The sequence below is a fragment of the Acromyrmex echinatior genome, chromosome 9 (assembly GCF_024713525.1).
Source record: "Acromyrmex echinatior isolate Ae372 chromosome 9, ASM2471352v2, whole genome shotgun sequence".
Lineage (NCBI taxonomy): Eukaryota > Metazoa > Arthropoda > Insecta > Hymenoptera > Formicidae > Acromyrmex > Acromyrmex echinatior.
The window spans coordinates 3,538,459-3,559,303 of NC_141860.1; the positions used below are offsets into that span (position 1 = coordinate 3,538,459).

Consider the following 20,845-nt stretch of genomic DNA (forward strand, 5'->3'; position numbering starts at 1 on the left):
GCAGTGATTTTGCATTCCTAAAAATAATCTTCAATTTCATCAAGGTTTTAATTGCTCTCGTTTTTACATCTTTTCGAGAGAATGTCAGTTTATTCCATAGCTTCGTTCGTGCATCGTCGAGGACAGGAAAACATAGCACGCCGAAAGGATTAATATCCTTCGACGCGTAATATGCAATGCCGAAACGTCGCACGCACGAAGCTTCGTTCTGGCGCGCAATAAGGAGTCGACATTTTGTGGGGTTAAGTGCAATTTCCTCTGTCCCCTGCAGGAGAACTTCATCAACGTCGGCTTTCTGAGGCTCTTTCGCGCCGCCAGACTGATCAAACTACTGAGACAGGGATACACGATACGTATTTTACTCTGGACCTTCGTACAATCCTTTAAAGTAAGCACGTCTCGATAAATTAAATTCTAATTTTTTAATTATTGATTTGCATCCCTTTAATATTCATATGTGCCAACAGCGGTTATTATTTCTTATCTTTCAATATCCTTGATCGTTATAAATTTTGCTTCATTCATCATCAGCTTCGAGGATTAATTATCGAAATGACGATAATAAAAACCTATTTTCTTCCAGGCTCTGCCTTACGTTTGTCTCCTCATAGCAATGCTGTTCTTCATCTACGCTATCATCGGTATGCAGGTATGAATCCTCTCTTCCGTTGCTTCGATTTCTCACGAAGTTCCTACGAATTTGTCCTTTAAATATATTTTTGGGGGATGATGTGCAGAAGGGTGCAGGATTGAAGTAACATGATCATTCAAGGAAGACTTAAAAATTTAATGAAATTAGAAATTTTGCAAGATTAAAAATATTATCACATAGAAATATATGTAAATTGAATAATACTTATTTTATATTCTACGTGAAAGAAACAGATTGTTTGTCTTACACAGAAAAGATTTTCAAATTTTTGTAGGTAATTGATTCTGTACGGAAAAAAGAGCAGCTTTAATTGATTAAAAAACGTAATTGGCCAATGATCTTCAAGATCGATGGCTTATCTACAAAATAAAGAACTATCGCTAGCGTGCTACGTCATTTAGATATTTCTCTAAAAACGAGAGCCGTGCAATTATCTCAGCTTCGAATCGGGTGAGAAACGGCGTGTCAAAGTGATCTCGAAGTAGTTTCTGGCACGCGTAACCTTACAGATTGGGAATTTTAAGTGACAGACAGCAGATCCCCCCGGTGGCCATTAAGTGACCCTGAAATTGTCCGTTGTCAGGTCTTTGGCAATATATCGAACGATCCGGAAACAGCGATCGATGATCACAACAACTTTCAGTCCTTCTTCGCCGGTCTTATGTTGCTTTTTCGGTGAGTCGAGCAGCTAGATTGACTGCCGGTTCGACGGCGACGAATGAGATGACTTCTGGCCACTTATCGGCTGGTCCAATTATCATTTCCCTTTTGTACGATAAAAACATCTTCTAAAATAAGCTAATGGTTTTATTCTCTTTTAAAAGTAAAAAGAGATTCTTCTTTATTTGTTTGCTCAAAATTTATCTTTGTATGTGAGAGGGAAATGATTTTAGCGCACAGCTGGTTTATCGTCGCGATCTTTTACGATGTTTCGCAGGATAATATCATAAAAGGAATCTACGATGTCATGGAAGTCTAGAAAGACTTTCGTATCGATCATTATAAAACAAAAATTGCGTTAAATGTGTTTTTACAATTAAATCTTTTATGACAAAAGACTATTTTTCTAGAAAGGAAAATAGTTTTATAGTATAATTGCAATATATTGATCACCATTCTTTTTCGATTCCCAAGAAGCATCGTTAAAGATCTCGTGCGATACTGATGGGAGATACGTCATCGACCGTAGAGTGAAAAGTTGAAAGGGATATATATATATATATATATATAAAAGTATGGTCGTCGTAAATTACCTCTAGAGTAATGCTTTGTTGGCATGAGAGTAAGCTGCTCGACGTGTTAATCTGTTGTGACTCATCCTAATTAGTAACAGCCCTATAGATGCCTGCGTTAAGTTAAAGTCTTGAAGTTTTAATTAAGGTAGTGCTTGAGAGAATGAATTTTACAATAAATATTAGTTAATATTTTATCGCGCAAATGTATAATTTTTCATAAACTTACATTTGTTTATAACTGACATACCACTATGAAATCATCCGCAAAAAATTAATTATTAAAATGTTGTTAAAATAAAGTTTTTTTAGAAATCAGAATTTTTAGTGATGTAAATTAATGTAATTTAATTATTTGTTTTAATCCACAAATTTTGTTTATACCTTAGTTCTCTCGAGTACACCGTGTACTTGTTGAAAGAAAAAGTATGAGAAACTGTAGTTAGAGAATTGAATTCTATAATACTCATTATACACGCATACACAAAACCGTGATCGAAGCGATACAAAAATTAAAATTAGTGATCATCCAGCAAGAAAGAAAGCAGAGGACATTCCAATTATTTTTGATATTTCTTTATTATTTAAAAAAAAAGCATATTTGGTGACGCAAATTTATAATGCCGCTTGTGCCTTTTGGCTGCGGCCCTCTTCTTTCTGTGGGTCTCAGGTATTCGGTAACATCAAGCTGGATGCTGATACCTCTATTACGAAGCACAACAATTTCCAAAGCTTCATACAAGGTCTGATGCTACTTTTTCGGTAAGTAACGCCACGCAAGAGGAATTTAGCTAACTGTTTAGCCATTGAATTTGACCACGTGACTATCAGCGCGATTTGCAAAACAATCGAATGAGCTTTCACGCTCAACACCTGCGGCAAGCTACCTATCAGCTCACTTATCATTTTGTTACGAGCACGATGCGGAAGACGATCCAAGTTTCCTCGGATTGTGATGCGAAAGCAGATTGATCTTTGGTGACGTCTACGTGACGAGGAATTAATTAATTGAATCACTTATGTGTCGTTAGGCATGTATCGCAAATATTGTATAAGTTGATTGCATTGATTTATTTTGTCTGAGTTATGAAAAAATTTTAAAGATTTTAATTTCTCTTAGATATTTTCACTACAGCATCCAAAGTGATTTGGGATGATTTAATTATATCAAAATTTTCAAAAAATATTCAGATATTTTATTAAAATTGCATTTAAGTTAAAATATTAGTACTATAATATATCCAGTCGGAAAATATTAAATCATTTTTTAAATGTATTATTCTCACGTTGAGCGTCCCAAAGTCGCGAAGTCTTCTAATTATTTAATTCGTATTATTTACGGATGTATGTTCACAGCAGGCCTTTTCGCTTCGATCCAACCATGTTTTACTGTAAAGTTCACAGCACTAAATCGAGCACAAAAGTAAAATCAGGCTATACGATATGGCATATTCAGAGCAAACAGAATAATACACAGCAGCCTCATGTAGAATTGAGTTCGCCGTATTAAGTTCGCAGTATCTAGCTCGCCTTTCATGTTGCGTAAAATATTAGGCCTTATGCATGCCGCGCTTGCAAAGAAACTGGAACCCAATTACTTGCTCTCCTCAGTCTCAGAAGCAAATATACGAAAACATTATCGATTAAAAAAATTGTATTATAAAAATTATTATTAGTTCTTAACAATGATTTTGAAACAAATTTTATATTAAAAAATAATTAATAATGAATTTTTATTTCTATATAATTCCTATATGCAAATATGAAATATATATGTAGAAATTTAGTAAAGCATTTAAAATTTTAAATAGAAGATTGTAGAGAAACTGAGGAGATTATAGAAACTAAACTTAATATGCACTGCAAAAGACATAATGTCATAATTCGCCAAAATATCGCATGAATTTTGGTAATTTTTTAATTCAATTTGTTTTGCGATTGCAAATAGATGCTGCTTAATAATACTAACTTGAGATTGTTCGTATAGTACAAAAGAATTATACTTGAGACTAAATATTTATGATATAATCTGCTCACAATAAAATTAACTTATTTTCTGACTGTTTAACAGCACAAAACGAGATAAATGTTTCTTGTAATAAGTTATTATTTAATTTTATTTTTAATTAAAATCTCAAAATATTTTGGACTTAAAACTATTATCAGTTAGTTCTCTAATGAATTGGCACGTTTCAATCAGTCAATCAAAACAAAATTTTAATTTTTGTAATATATATATATATACATAATTTATATATAATTATATGTATTAGGTGTTGGAATTAATTCGTAGCGTTTTTTAATGAAAGAATGTTATTTATTTCACATGAGCATTAAAAAATACATTAATGAAAGTACTACCCATCACTTGTAAAACGCTACGAATTAATTCCAACACCTAATATATATAATTATATATATATATATATATATATATATATATATATATATATATATACATATACATATATCTTAACAATGAATTTATACAGCTGTAAATATCTACTCTCAAGTATAACAAGTCACCATAACTTTTGCAGTTTATTAATTTCATAACTTTGTTAAGCGTTATCAGTTAACTTAGAATTGGAAAGTCTGCATGCGGTTGGGAATATTAGTATAATAATCGCGGCTTTTCTGGCGTATGTGATGCGCTAGGTTGCTAAAGTATTCACAGTTCTTGTTTCTATTGACATGACATGAAAAGCGTAATAAAAATGCTCAATATGTGATTTTCTCAGATGTGCTACGGGCGAGGCTTGGCCAAACATTATGTTGTCCTGCGTAAAGGGCCGTCCCTGCGACCCAAAAGCTGAGAAGTCCGAACAGGACGGTTGCGGCTCCAACATCGCCTATGCTTACTTCGTGTCGTTCATCTTCTTCTGCTCATTCCTCATGCTGAATCTCTTCGTCGCCGTCATCATGGACAACTTCGATTATCTCACGCGGGACTCGTCGATCCTGGGTGCACATCATCTCGACGAGTTTGTGCGGATCTGGGCTGAATATGATCCAAACGCCACTGGCAAGATCCACTACACGGAGATGTACGATATGCTAAAGAATATGGATCCACCGTTGGGATTTGGCAACAAGTGCCCAAATCGACTTGCGTACAAGAAGCTTATCAGAATGAATATGCCGGTGGACAGTGATGGCAAGGTGAACTTCACGACAACGCTGTTCGCTCTTATTCGCGAGAATCTCAGCATAAAAATGCGATGCGGTGAGTCCATAGAAATTTATGTGGTATAGAAAAGGGAAATGGTTACTGTCATTTTGCAGAAAACAGTTGTTGATTAATGTAATTTTTTTCAATTCTTGTATCTTTCATGTGTAATGAAGTCGAAGATATTTTAAAAAACATCTTTCATTCTTATAAATATTTTCTAAAATTACATCTTAGCATAGACATTATCAGAAAATAATATACAATATTTTAAATACCTTATTATATATTTATTTTTTATTTTTTACGTTACAATTAATCAAATAAATCCAACTCTTCATTTCATTCCAGCCGACGAAATGAATCAAGCCAATGAAGAGCTGCGGGACACGATCAGAAGTATTTGGCCTTTACAAGCGAAAAAGATGTTGGACCTTTTGATACCTAGGAATGAAGGTAAAACTCGCTTTTCTCTATTCAACAAGATATATTTTGCAATATCTAATTATTGTGCAATTTTTTTCAGAATTGAGTAGAGACAAGCTCACCGTGGGTAAGATATACGTCTGCCTTCTGATACTCGAAAGTTGGAGGTCGACGAAATTTGGTCAGCTAAAGCCTGCCGAACAGGTGAGCCTCTTTTTTTCTTCTGTCAAATTAATTATATATTTTTCATAAAAACGATAGCAGGTCCTAAAGATGGATTTCTAGTATTAAGTTTTTTTCGTGGTCCTTCATTTACGATTTTCTTTTGAATTTCGTTCGATTTTCTTGTTTCCTATTAAACAAGTTTGTGAAATGAAAGTACGATATAAATCGATATAAATAAATATTTATTAAATAAATGATTCTATCTTGATTTTTTAAACTATCACTACAAAGGAACGAATTGGAAAATCGAAATGGAGGATCTTAATTAAGAATTAAATGAATGATTGCCATTGGCTTCTTCGTGGTAGGCCAGCCCGCGAATGAATTTACGAATAGAATATTTTCTGAAAGTCTCATGTAGTCTAGCTTGGTCACTCGGAGCTTTAATATCATCATGAATCTTTTTCGAGTACAGATGAAGAAATCTTTAAAAGATAGATATACTTGAATTAATTTAAATTTATTAGATTCTGCTAAATATTTAAATTGTAATCTTGATATTTTACGAAAAAGTTTATCAAATTTTTACTGGAAAATAAATCTAATTATACATACATGAAGGAATAACGTTACAAGAAGAAAATAATGCCTTTCCACTTGTGTGATCCTATTAAAATGGGATGACAGAAACAACAAACTATTTAGTCAAATTATTTGTGCACAATTGTTCTCTTTATTTATATTAGCTAAGTCAATGTTTGTAGAAACAATTAGATGTGATATTACTTGAACATTGTATCTCGAAATTTGTGCAAGTAATTAATATAGATTATCTGCTTTTGATCTACCGATTGCTATTAATATGTTTTAAATAATTTATTAATATAAATCACTTTTAAGATCGATGTTGAAGAAAGTTATATTTATATCAATAAAATTTAATTTAATGACAATCAGTAGATCGATTGGATAACAATATTTGTATATCATAGAAAGCCTGAAAATACTGAATGGATTTCAATTAGATTATTAGATAACAAAGAACACAATATTTATTATTTTTTAATTGTATCTCTAGAACAACAAAATAATTAGGAATTTTTAAGTAAACGGATTAATGACATCTAAAGAATAGCAGTAATAATTAATTTGCACACAGTAATAAATAATTGATTGAATATTATTTTTTTTAAATATACTCAAACCAGAAGGATGTTCACATAATTTTCAATCATCTCCTTGTGTCTTTTCTCTTTATTTTCCAGAACGATAACGATCTTATCGATAACGATAATGCTGGGCAAAGTCCTGCAGCCCAGGCGGTAGTACTTACTTTTTCTCTTACTTATTATCTTACTTATTATTATCTTATCTTAACACTGTTTTGTTTTTCTTTTGGCTGTACAATTTGTGTTTTTAAATTTTAACCACATTCGTCTGATTCGCATTAATACTGCAAAAGTTTCTTCGATCTTTTTATCGATATCTAACTCTAATATTTTCATAAAAATAATTCATTACTACTTTAAAAAAAGAAACGAATCTTTTGCAGCATATAATTCATTTTTTTCTAAAATAACACTTTTCACAGTCCAATTTTTTCTACTTCACTCTTCTCTCACATTATTCAGAGGCACACACGAATGCAAAAAAATGCATCGCGCATATGCAAAGTGTCTCACGTAATGCAATTTACAATTACTTTTTTTTTCTTTAAGATAATAAAATAAATAATTCTTTTATATATTTTGATAACTTTTTTTATTTCTTTGATATTTTAAATCATAAAATATGTACGTGAAATACATTGCGCGAAATAACTTGTAAATTAATTTTTATTTTTTATTACTTATAATAAAATTAATGCGCCTCTGGTATGTCTTTTTTCTATTTTACACTGCACACAATTTTTTTTACTCGTTATAAGTGTATACGATTACTTTTTCGACCTTTCTTTCATTTATGTAAAGTAGCCTTTTATTTATTATAATATTAATATAATCATTTACACATGTACACATTACTAAAGGCGTAGCGAAACAGCTATTGTCATCAATATAGTCATATAAAATCATTATCAATATCAAGTATATTTAACGAAGTTGAGTATGCACGTGATAAAACTGTAGAATTATATTTTTAAATTAATTTTTAACTTCAAAATAAACTTCTATTGCTATGACTGCGTTCGCTTTCGCCGCTCACAGCTCATGAGTATCAATTGTGTTTAATATTTACTAAACAACAAGAATGAAACAACGCTTAAAACGTTGTAAACGCAAAAGCGAACACAACCTATATTATAAAATTTTATATATTTATAAATATATATATATATATATATATATATATATATATAAAATTTCAACGTAATATCAAGTTACCATATATTAAAAAAAAATTAAGATTATAATATATGAAGCTATAAAATCGTGGTTTGAAATTAGGGAAAATGTATATTTGTACATTTTGAAGAAGTTTAAATGAATAAAATAAATTTATTCATTATATTGCGCATAAAAGGATGCAAAATATTCATATAAAAAATTTAATTAATGATGAAAGGTAGCGAGAAAATGAATAGCTGTTTCGCATATTATACATTAACACGGCAATACATTTTAGTCTATCTTACTTAGGCACTTATCATAGATACATAATTCCTAATAGATCTTTAATCAGGCTCGCACACGAGCTAGTCTTTAGATACTTAGTGCCTTTCTACGGAGAGGCTTTTTTCTTTTTCTAATCGCACGTTTCTTTTGTCAAACTAGTTTAGGATAACGTCGAAGAATAGCTCTCACTTCAATCTATATATCACAAAGGGAAGATGATCTCTTGTCCATATAACTTTCAAGATCCCGCGCGTGCGAGCGGCTCCCGCAGTGATATATATGATTATGATACGTTGTCAGAGTTGTTTTAGTCGTCGTGTTGTTGCCGACACGTGAGTAACACGTTGCTATATACGCACGTGTACGCGCGTGTAGAATCGGCTCTTTGTCGACCGGCAATACCGGTATAGCTATGTGTAAGTAAATGACCTTATAGAGCTCCATTTCTTGAGTCTATTTAGAACGAGAAGTAGCCCGAGATAATCGATTCTCGAACGTATATAATATATTCATATATATAGCCCGCCTTTTGCCTCAATCTACGATAAATGCCTCTTAGACTTATACACTCTTTTCTTGCCAAGCAAGCCTCTTTTCGATTATAGTAATTAAACGTATAGTTTGGTAATATCCAATTTTTTTAGAGCGTGACGTAGATACTTCCTTTTCATTCTACTGAACTGTCCATTTTGCTCACGAGCGTTTGACAAATATCTCTCCTTTATTTAGCTCAATACGAATTTTTTAAAGTAGAAATTGGAATCACATTGCTCTAAGCATTTCAACTTCGCGCTCGTTATAAGTTCAAATAATATAAAATTTCTAATAATAAAAGATTATTAGTCATTGAACTATTGGTGGAATAATGGATACCTAATTATATATAATATATATAATAGTAATAAAATTATCTAAAAGTCATATAATTAATTTTATTATTAGAAAATTTTTGCATTGTATTGTTTACATGCGGATATTGATTGCCTCTTGATTTTAAGAAAACAGATTCAGGCTTATCTAATATCTAAGCAAGTAAATTTAGATGCTGTGAAGATTTGATACTTAAAGTTTCTCGTTTCTCTTCTCTTAGATATTAGATAATCCCAAAAATATCTTTTTCTTACGGTGCGAAGTTAATGCGGCAACTGATGATAACGCTCCTGCTAGCTATTGTCGAAAAGATTCTTTTTTTTTTCTGGTTTCTTACGAGTTTTACCGCAGTAGTGTAGAGGAGATAAATAGGCACTTTTTTGATCAGTGATTTCAGTAGTAGACTCGTAGTATTGCCCAACTTATCCGATCGCTTTCTACTACTAGAACAGTTTTCCGCTTTCTAGAGCAATTTTCCGCTCTTTCAGTTACACGTTACACGTCATTTGACACACTTTCTATATTGTATACACATGCACACGCGTTAACGTGCACTGATACAAGATAAACCAATCTTAAAAATCTGTGATATAGTAAATTAAGTATCTTTCAATGTAATAACAACATATTCAACTTTTGGCGAATAAGTTATCCACCAAAAAATCTGCAAGTATCTCTATAAATTGCTCCTGTAATTCGCGAATACGGCGAGCAACCGGGCGTGTTCGACGATGCTTACGAAAAGTATATAAATGTTGATAAATACTTCGTAAACATTGATGATCACTTCCTTTCGTGAGCTCACAACAAGCAATTCGTAGCTCAATAGACGAAAAACGATTTATCCGCCTCGTTTATTTGCATTCTAAGTGTCTTTCGATAGATACAGCTCCTGTTTTTACAAGATTTAGCAAGCACTGACATAAGCATCCGATATATGCAGGATGTCCCAAAAATGGCAGTTGTTAAAGCGATAAATGATAAAAGATTTATCGGTTTCACGAAAATTAAAGACTGAAATAATTGTTATTACATACAATGATTTTGAGACATCTCATATAGCGGTATGTTCCAGAGTCCTCAACCTTGGAATATATTTCTACTTAGACCCGTTTTTTGCATACTAAGCAACCGATTTCAATTTTATCCACGATTATTTGGCATATTTGTATGATCTTTGCGGAATGAACTATCCGTGTTCTACCTCATAAATATAACAATATAAAATACAATAAATTATCCGCAATAGCTCGCGACAATAAGAAAAGTTACAAAAAGTTACAAAAAGAAATTCTATTATTGTAATGTCTAAATTGTTTAAAATATTTAAATAAATTTACTACTTATATATAGAACATGTGCAGAACTAAGGTAGAACATCGGGACTTCATCCGTTTGCATGCTTACTAACAATTGCATTCTTGCAGTACTATTACGTCTCTCAAATTAACCGCGTTTCCTTACTAACGCATTTGTGTCTACTTGTAACACTTTCGTATACAAGGGAAAAAAGGGGAATGACATTTCTTTTTCTTTTTCTTTTTTTTTATATACATAACAGTCTCGATCAACATATACAGGCTTTGCGATGCAATACAAAATTTGTCTCGCTGCAATACCGTTTACGCTATTGTTTTTTGCAATTCTTGCATTCACACACGTTCTCTCGAACGTATAATAGTTCGAGATATGGAAGAATTTTACCGTAAAATGGACACAAGTAAACGCACCATCACGGCATGCCTTTTCTCTAGCATGGCCGCCTCTTTATTCTGAGAATCTTTCTCACCGTTTTTTACACTGTTGATTCTCGACTTTGAATGCTTCCGATCTTTATAAGCGTCTCACATTCTACCACGATTTTTCGAGAGACCACCGACGAGAGGTAACGCTAAGAAAAAAAAGCCTGTATGTGCCTGTACATATATGTATATATAGTTTATTTATATACATATGCCAAAGAAACTTAAAAAAAAAATGAAGAAATAAAAGCGCAAAAAAAAAAGAAAAGAAAGAAATTGTTGATCGAAAAATGAGATCCCTGTCGATCAGCTCTGATAGCTAGTGTGCTTTCGCACGTTTCGCAATTTAGCCATCGGCCTTCTTCAACTGCTTGCTGGACATGGCGGCGGTAAATCACACCGGAAATAATCACGGAGCTGGAAGTAGAGCGAACAGCCTCGAACCGGTGATGCGACCGGCCATAGAAGCGAAGCACGAACGACACAGAGACCACACGGATGAGGAGGAAGGGGCCTTAGGCGTTCTCGCAGCCGCCGAGCACAGACGTCAGCGTAGCATCAGGTGTGCAGTTTTTTACGTGCTTTAAAGTAAAATGCAAATTAAAAAAATATTAGGGAAGATTTAAGATAAAATGATATTGTAAAAAATAGTTTTTTTCCTGTTTTTCGAAAAAACTTAATTCTCTTAGTTATATTACTTTTAAAGTAAGAGAAGAACATAGGAAAATTGAAATTCATGTAATTGTATCACGATAACTGGATTAATGGGTTTCAAAATTGATGCTTCGTAAATTATGGGAAAGAGTTAATAATTTTATATTGTTTAGTAATGTTTAGTCTATTTATTGTCAGCATATTTCTTTGTCAAGAATATACCAGGATAGCGGTTACTTTGATTTCAGAAACAAAAAGGTGAACTGGAAGATGTCTCGCCAGTACGATATACTAGGCAGCAGCGGAGAGAGTAGCCAGGGAGGGGGTGGGTCTGGGGTTGTACTCGTAGTTAATGGCGAGGATCGCGCCCCCGAGCTAGAGCCATTGCTGGCCGAGGTGCCCTCCCAGCGGGATGATCAAAACAACTACTACCACGACCATCACCATCACGACCAATACTACTACGATACCGACAATGATCAATACTATGACCATCACCAATACTACCACCACCACCATCACCATCATCATGACCACCGACCACCCTCGTACTACCAACACCAGAACACCTACGCACCTCGCTCCTCGATCCGTTACCACAAGGTGTCGGCTCGATCCAAGATCAAAAGATTTTCCTCGGTTGTTCGAGAATGTCCTTTCTCCTTTGACCCTATTGGAAGTAGATTGTGATAAAAGAAGCCGGAAAAGACTCTGTCCGTTATCTCGCTCGAGATGTGGTCACATATTAATCGTGATTATCGTGTATACGATACGTTTAAGATGTGTTAGTTTCGTAGCAAGTACAAGATGTTTCTGAACCAAAATGCTCTTATTTCCTTGAGATTTTTGGCCTTCTTTCTGGAATTGACGTTATTTTGATTTAAAAAACATGATATTATCTTTGATCATTTTGATTAAAATTGATAAATTCGGAATGATAATATATCAATTTTTCAAATACGATAAAGAAAGATCGGTCAAATTTTAGGTGTTACAAATAATATATTATATGTTCTTTTTTTTTAAATCAATTTATTTCAGATAGAATTGCGAGCCGATAACATTCTGTTTCAGAACACAATCATTCTGAAACGCTAACAATCCCCTAAATTAAATTAAAAAAAAAAAGTAAAGAAAGTAAGAAATTTAATTGATTAAAAAAAAAGAATATATAATGTATTATTTGTACATCCAAAATTTGACCGATCTTGGCTTTCTTTATCGTATTTGATGTATTCATATATACGGTCATGCTTAAAATTCTTAATATCACAATTTTTATTCCATTAAATTTATTTATTTAATATAAAAAACAGATTTTTGCGTTAGAAATCATATTTATCACTATTTTCATCTCTTTTTAATAGTACCTTATAATATATCCTTATCTATACATCAAAGCATTTACTGTTGATATCGGTATAATGCGTAAAAATTTTAATAATTTGGTAATGAAAACTCAGAAACATCCTGTAATCGAATATAGATCATGTAGATTGTTCTATTTTATCTGAAAATAATTCTAGATTACAATTTCGTCTCTTATGGCGAATTTGCTCTGCTACATTGGTCTAAATTAGGATGCTATCTCGCACTTAGTATTGTAATTAATTGTGTCACCAAAAGTATTTTTAGAAAATGTGATCTCCCAAAAAGTTCTTGTAATGAGATTTAGATAAAGTACGCTCTTAGATAAAGTCCCGTTAGTATAAAATTAGATTTCAAAAAACAATTAAATCTCCGCTAGACAAACCGAAAATATTTATGTTTAAATTAGATTAGGACAAATCGTCTTAGATAAGCCAGCCAATCGACGTTCTCTACCACAATCCGAGTTTTAAATTTTCCAATCCTGAAAGGATAATTATTCAAGAAATATCGCGCGGATCGAGAGGTATTGCCCGTGATGTCGTGATCTTAAGCGCTGAAGACCGATTCGCAGTAGAATTGGATGAAATTTTAATTTACATTGGATGGATTGTATGCTCTCACTTATCAGTATTGTCTAAATTTCCTTCAGTGCTCGCTGAAAGAATCGGTCTTGGCCGAATCGATCTGGATCTCGTTGTTAGTGCTCCTGTAAATAATAACGACACCTAGAAAGACAACGCTCTAACGTGAACACTACATAGAGAAATAGTCACATATGTCACCCGAAAGATCTTAGCGACTCTTCTCGTGTCGATGCATAGAACAGTTCCCACCCCCTTGTCCCTTGCTGCTTTCGGCCTTAGGATTATCGCTGGAGTAACGAAGCAGTCAACACGTTCGCACGACTGCCTCGTTCTCCTCAACTGTAATGTTTTATCTTGATTCTTTATGTCCACATCCTGGTAAGTAAGTAAGATAGCACACTCTTGCGAGAGAGACTCCCGTCTCGAAGATAACGGATACTTTCCTTTTGCCAATTAAGCGGAACTTATTACCGAGTGCATGTGCATGAGCGAGACTTTTCTAATTTGCATGCCATTCAACACACACATATGTATGTATCTCTGTGTGTGAATTACTCTTATTCTGCTTTATCTTTTAATTTCTCCTGATTTTTTGCGAAGCTATATTTAACTTTGTTAGTCACAAAAGTGTACGCTAAAAATTACAAAGAGAAGCAGATCGCACGTGTCTAAAAAAGTATCGTTTTACACATAAATTTTATCTTGTGTTCTTCTCGTGTAATTGATCGATGCAATTATCACCATGATATTAAATTACTGTGATATTTTGTGATAATAAAATTGGTAGCCAATGTAAAATTTTACCAATGCTATTAATTTTATTAATAAAAAAATAAGTTAAATTTATTCGATTCTTATTTTGATTGATCTAAATTGCTCGTATTCCTCACTACATTATGCATATGAATATTTAATTAATCATAGGTCTCTAATATAAATGAGTCAAATGTGCGTCTGCTTTTAAATTCCGGAGACAAAAGGCATCTCGATAGTCGTATTACGATAGTTCCTTGTTCGGAACGCGCAAATTGACAGCGTGATATTGCTAAAGACAAAGAACCGGCAACACCCCGACTCCCCGATTCCCAATCCGATTCTGAATTACGCAGACAAACTACTAAGTCGAAAGTCTGTTCTCGTTTAGGAGCTTCAAGACGTCATACCGTCCGACTCGCGTGCTGGTAGCCTCGAGAGTCTCACGCATCCTGGTGATAGAGTTCTTCGTCCGCATCCCTCGGCGCTCCTCTCTAGACGTTCACGGTCACCAAGTATAAGGTATTGGGTGTAGTATGTAAACAAAAGAAATTTCGAGAAAAAAATCGCGCTGTATATATATATATATATATATATATATATATATATATATGTACGTACACATTGCGTGCAAATTTATTCGTACATGTATGTGTACAGTAAAAATATTGTAATTTATAAATATTAAATATTTGTGTTAAAAACCGGTTCACTCAAGTCCTTGTTAAAAAAATTTTGTGTTAAATTTTTAACATATTCGAATGTTAATTTAATACAATATAATTATGTTATATAAATAATTTATGTTAAATTAATATTTAACGTTTTTTAGTCAAAATAATGTAATTTGAGTAAGTGAAGAAATAAAAATAATGTATTTTAAAACATAAATTCTAAAATAAATGAACATAAAATATGTATTAATTTAACATGTCATAAATGCTAATTTTACTAGAAAAATATATAGTTTTACTTTAGTAGTTTTTAGTTTTAATTTGCTTATATTGTATCACGGTTTTTTGAGTTAACTGTTGTACATAATATTTGTAGTAATGTATTCATTTTATGTAAAATTAACACAAAAATTTGAGTGGACCGTTTAGGACACGTGAGATGTATTAAATGTAACACAAATTTTTCAACTGTGTTTGAGAAACGAATGAAATTCGAAAGTCTAATGTATTTAAAATTATAAAATGAGAAATTAATGAAAGATATATTCCAGTAAAATATTATATAACATTAAACTCGAAGAAATTAAACTTTAGTATATTCCAAACTACTGAATCAAGGACGATGTTCAAAGACACTGATGTCTTTGATTTTCCAATACTTATCGTTACATGGCTAACGTATTAGCTGGTTTGTACGTACTACACGACGTGTCGCGATTTTCTCATTTGTTATTGTCATAATTTGCAGAAGACACTCGCCAATAATGCCTAGATCGCCATCGCCAAGGCGACAAGGCCGGTACGACCATCATGGTCATTACCACGACGGACCAGGATTTAGCGACACCGTTAGCAACGTCGTCGAGATACAAAGGCACACTCATCATCCCCATGCGTCACAATATAATCATCGGCATAGGATACGAGGTACGACGTACCGGCGATAATTCCGACCAGCGAAAGCCACGACGGTGCAACGATAAGTCTTTTTCACGGAACCACGACAGCGAACTCTGTTTCGTGTTAGTCATCCCCAACCGGTTTCTCTATCTCGTTGTCTTTTATCAGCCTGGAATACTGCGAACACAGCATCCTTGTATTTACTCTATCACCGTATCACCGATATACCTTCATTCTCTTGGTGTTATTTCTATTATATAATTATTATTAATTATTATTAATTATGATTATCTCCAACCGGCTTGGTGATATATTTATCGTTTCAGAAGTCACGAAAATAGCGCCATTATTTACCGTTCTATTGCATTCTTGAAAATTATCAATTGCTAAATTTTGTAGTTAGATTACAATCTGTTTGGCGTTCAGCGGAAGCAACGAAAGAGAGTTCGTGGTCACGGTTTTATAAAAAAACATGAATGTTGCTATAATGTTGATTTTACTCGAGGCAGAAAAGCTCTGTGTGATACTCGATGTAATACGTTTCTTCGTTCTGTTCTGTTATGCGCCTACACAGACTATTACGACCACTGCGACTATTACGACGATGGTAATTTCTTTCACAACTCTCCTCTTCTTCATTCCCTTGTCTCCACGATGCAATTATGATGTTACTACATAATCAATACGATCGTTTGGCTTTCACTATTTCTTTGTTTCGTTTTACAATGATACGCATTCACACGTATACTCACACACAAACACATGCAACAGACATCACGAAATATCAACGCAGTAGAAGTTTTCAAACAATTAATATGTACAACACTAATATGGCATCAATGTTCAACACGTTTTCATCAAAAGCGTTTCTTTTCTGGTTGTTACTCGATGCTTTTTACATTAGAAATGCCATTGAGATTGTCAAGTAGCTTTATCAATCAAGAAAATTGACTAATCGATCGTTGTAGGTAGTATATCCTATATTGGATCGTTAAAATAATATCTTAATATGTTAATGTGTAATTATTTTCATAGTGTGTTCAGTTCTTAAAAGCAATCCACAAATCTTATTTTATAAATACTTAACGCGATATATATGATTTAAAAGACAATATTTATATGTCAATCGTGTTTTTACACATCAGCGTGTTTAATTAGTTTTGAAATCCTACTTTTTAAATAATTATATTGTTACGTCCTTGTGTCTCCTCACAATTTATGGTACTTGATTGATACGAGACAATCGTGATATGAAATAAAAACATGATCTTTAGAATTGATAAACAATTAAATGATAAACAAAAAATTATCTGAGAATCTTATCAGATTTTGTACGCGTTGTTCACAGCTTTTTTTAATCATTAGTCATCGCATTTCGTTAAATAATGTTCTGTTGTGTTACATGGAATTCCACATAAAATCATTATAATCGCCTAAATCAATTTCCTTCATTACCAGTATAGGAGTGTATCACAAATGAATTCATAAACGGCGCTCGGGCGTAACGATATGAATTATAAAATGCTATATTGAGCATAATTTAGTTTGTCTGCAAGAATTAGAAAAATAGAGGATTTTGCACACTGTTAAGATAACGCAACTGTTATAAAATTATCACGATTATTGATATATAATGCACCCGTAATTTAATAATTAGTATAGAATGTATGCGCATGCTACGTTAGATGCCTCATAGAATTTGAACACAGTTAATATTTAGAGCACCGACACCAACATGTATTTGCATTATACTGATTCGAGTGATTTCACAGCATTACAAACACAAAATACTACAAGCATGTTACATTAATCCTCCTTCGGATTTGATAATTTCGAAATAACTAGCACATATATTTGGTATTTTTTATTAATTTTCAAAAATTATATTCCGAGTCATAATGATTAATTTCGCAAAATGTAGAAATAAGAAAAATATTATAGGAATGTACTCCATTATTAAATTAAATTTTCATTACTACACATTTAATAAATATAGTTGATATTCTTCCTTGAACAAGAAATTATAATTAGTCCTAAAGAGTTAATCAATATTAATAGAGTTACATTATATTAATAGTCATTTATTCGTCAATCCTGAATCCTTTCCGATAAATCGAGCTCTTCGAATTTCGCACAGAGATCGAGTGATTAAATCTAGATTAATTTTATTTTATCGTAAGTCCTTTAATTAGACAATCAAACGATCAGTAATATTGAAAATTGGTAACATCCGAAAATTGTCCGGTCCCTAATATTCGTGTCAGATTCCTAATGGCTTTTCAACACATGCTTACAAGTTACTTGTCGAGCAACCCTTGCGCCGTATGTCGAAAAAGCTCCGTAATGACGGGGCTAAAGCCCCTGTATTGTGCCATGCGCACACAGACAGAAGATTTTAATAAACGTAATTATTAGATCTATGGAGCGCGTCGACGAGTCCGGCGAGGTCGCCAAGTCCGGTTCACAGGATCGAACGTGGTGGCCATTATGGCACGACAAGTCTGGAGCAGCGTTCGAGGAGCCCGAGCCCGATAGGCAATGGTCGTCCGCGTCATCATCGCCATCATCCGTATCAACATAGCTATCCAGTGCTGGTCGCGAGAAGAGGCCAGGGTCGCCGGCTGCCCCCGACGCCGAACAAGCCATCGACTCTACAGCTGAAACTGACCAACATCAACTTCCCCAAGCTGAATGCCTCGCCTACTCACGGACCGCATGGCATGGCACCGAGTGGACTGACTCACGTGCCAGTGGGACCTGTATTCGATCATGTTCTGCAGCATCCACATCCGCCGTCGTACATGCCATCTTCCATGCAATCGAATCATCATCCGTTGAACTTCGAGCAGATTGTCGCGATCAGTCGCGGTCGTCTACTACCCAGCCCGGTGCCCAACGGTTACAAACCACAACCGCAATCCAAGCAAAGAGCACCTAGGTAAGAAGATTTTACCACTTCTATTTCGAATAACCTCATTCTTTATCATTATTACAATTAATTATTCTTACTATTTATTAATTTTTGTCTACTTTTTCTTAAAGTGCTTTTTTTAAGACCTCTAGTCTGTAACTCTTAAGTAACAGTGTCGTTAAAAGTTATTATACAATAGAAGCTTATATTCTAAAGTTCATTGATTTTATTAGATTATGTAGTTTACAATTGTCTTAATCCACACTTGTCAACACATTTTAAATACATAATCTATCCACTTTGCTTGTAACTATAATAATGAGTTCTGATTAAACGAATAATGTTTTTGAGCAGATCGAAGTACTCGAACAGTGACGAGGACGATTGGTGCTAGTCAAAATAGGACTGTGGTCCGGTGACGTGGACGCCCCCAGGCGTCTCAGGGTTTGCGCATGATAGTCGTCCACGTGGGACGCGCGTTGATTTCGATGTGAAAGTAACGGAAGAGCCGCGATCGACGAAGCTCATGGAGGTTTCCTCCAGATTTCGACTGGCCGAAAAACAGCTTCATGAAGGAGTTGTTCCAGTTACGGCATTGCGGTGAACCGAAAGAGATCTAAGTTGAAAACAAGGCAAACGATTCCAGGCGGACGATATTCGGAGCGATTTCCGGTGGCTGAATACGGCGACTGAACAGGGTCAGCAAATACATATAGAAAATCGATTTCTCGCGCACAGGAGAAATCGGCGGAACTATCACTCATATATTGACGTCGCATGAATCCGCGAACGAGGAAGAGTGCGACGTACGCGATTCTACGAATTGATCGAGGTGCAATCAAATAGCTGAGCTCGACAAATCTCGAAGATCCGATCTTAGAGCCTAGAGATCGGATCAGAAGTATCGGGAACGAACGATCGCCTGATGCGAGGGATTTGAAAGATTAATTTTATTCAATAGTAGGAGCGTCTTCGCTATAGTCGAAGACGCTCTATATTGGTGCGAACGACGCACGATGAAGCGAAGATGGATCTCTCGAGATCGCGAGCGACGGCTACGTCGAGAGACAAGGTGGTAGGTTGCAGTGAAACTCCTCGTGAATGACAGTGATTGATTAATTGAGCGGACGTTCCGGGAGAGCTCGAAATCCTCTGATATTATATTCGCGAGTTAATATTTCGATCTTACCTCGACTTGATCGAACGAAGACCGTCTCGAGGAAGACTTACTTTTTATACGATTTTCCGGAGGAGAGACTCATCGAACGCCCGAATTGCGCTGTGATCCACCACGAAACGTTCTCTTACGTGCGTGTGCATTTATGTATGTATGTATGTTCGTATGATCTTGTGCGTGTATGCATAAGAAAATCCCCTTCGCCCATAATTAGTCGGAATTCGCGACTAATGTACCGAATCATTCCATTTTCACTCGTGAAAATTAAGTCGCACCGATTAAATAATGTTAATTGTTCAACGACGACAATTGAAGGACTATTGAGGGAAACTGAAGCGAGAGAATGGAAACATGAAATAGTAATTATGTAGTTTCAGGATTCGATAAAGCTTACATCGTCACTTTCAATTTTGAAAATTAAAAAATTAAACAAAATAATTTGAAATGACGATGTTTTATTTTGAGATCTGAAAATCTGTATTTCTTCGCTTCGCTGTAAGCATCGTTGGACGATTCGTCGGGAAATTCAGCCGTGTGAACAGAACGCACTGCCAAACGGATATTTCATAATGAATAAAGAAACCAATAAGAAAAGAATTAATAGAATTAGAAGTTAGATTAAAAGTCGAAACAAAAGATTCTAATAATTCTGCCAGGATTTAAGTCAGCTCCATTTTGCCATTGACAAAATCCGATGAACTCGAGATCCTAATCAAATGCAAATAATTAGAAATCGCTTCGCCGAAAAAGAGAGAGAGAGAGAGAGAGAGAGAGAGAGAGAGAGAGAAAGAGAGAAATAGAGAGACGCGCAAGAACCGCCGTTACGAGATACCAATATTGTTTACAATCGCGGTTCTTGTGAAATCGAAAAGCGAGACGATTGTAGTTATCGTAAGGGTAAACTCAAGGAACAGAAGGAAGAAGAAAGCGAACGTAAACGTCGTCGTTAA

The 20,845-nt window shown here is 34.2% G+C and overlaps 1 protein-coding gene across 5 annotated transcripts in view; it reads left to right on the forward strand.

Moving 5' to 3' along the window:
- LOC105147325 (voltage-dependent calcium channel type A subunit alpha-1-like) overlaps positions 1-20,644 on the forward strand; it is a 191,237-nt gene extending 170,593 nt beyond the window's left edge. For 2 of the 5 annotated variants that reach the window (XM_087409720.1, XM_087409721.1), the window contains 13 exons: positions 272-388; positions 584-649; positions 2,555-2,646; positions 4,626-5,110; positions 5,405-5,509; positions 5,580-5,683; positions 6,910-6,966; positions 11,222-11,433; positions 11,774-12,128; positions 14,625-14,755; positions 15,656-15,834; positions 16,382-16,414; positions 18,223-20,644. In XM_087409720.1, coding sequence (XP_087265846.1) covers positions 272-388; positions 584-649; positions 2,555-2,646; positions 4,626-5,110; positions 5,405-5,509; positions 5,580-5,683; positions 6,910-6,966; positions 11,222-11,433; positions 11,774-12,128; positions 14,625-14,755; positions 15,656-15,834; positions 16,382-16,414; positions 18,223-18,749 — 2,463 coding nt within the window. In that variant the 3' untranslated portion in view covers positions 18,750-20,644. Of the gene's footprint in view, positions 1-271; positions 389-583; positions 650-1,235; positions 1,328-2,554; positions 2,647-4,625; positions 5,111-5,404; positions 5,510-5,579; positions 5,684-6,909; positions 6,967-11,221; positions 11,434-11,755; positions 12,129-14,624; positions 14,756-15,655; positions 15,835-16,381; positions 16,415-18,222 lie in introns of all 5 variants that reach the window. The other 3 variants (XM_087409722.1, XM_087409723.1, XM_087409719.1) reach the window with 2 other exon arrangements.
- The last annotated feature ends 201 nt before the right edge of the window (positions 20,645-20,845 follow it).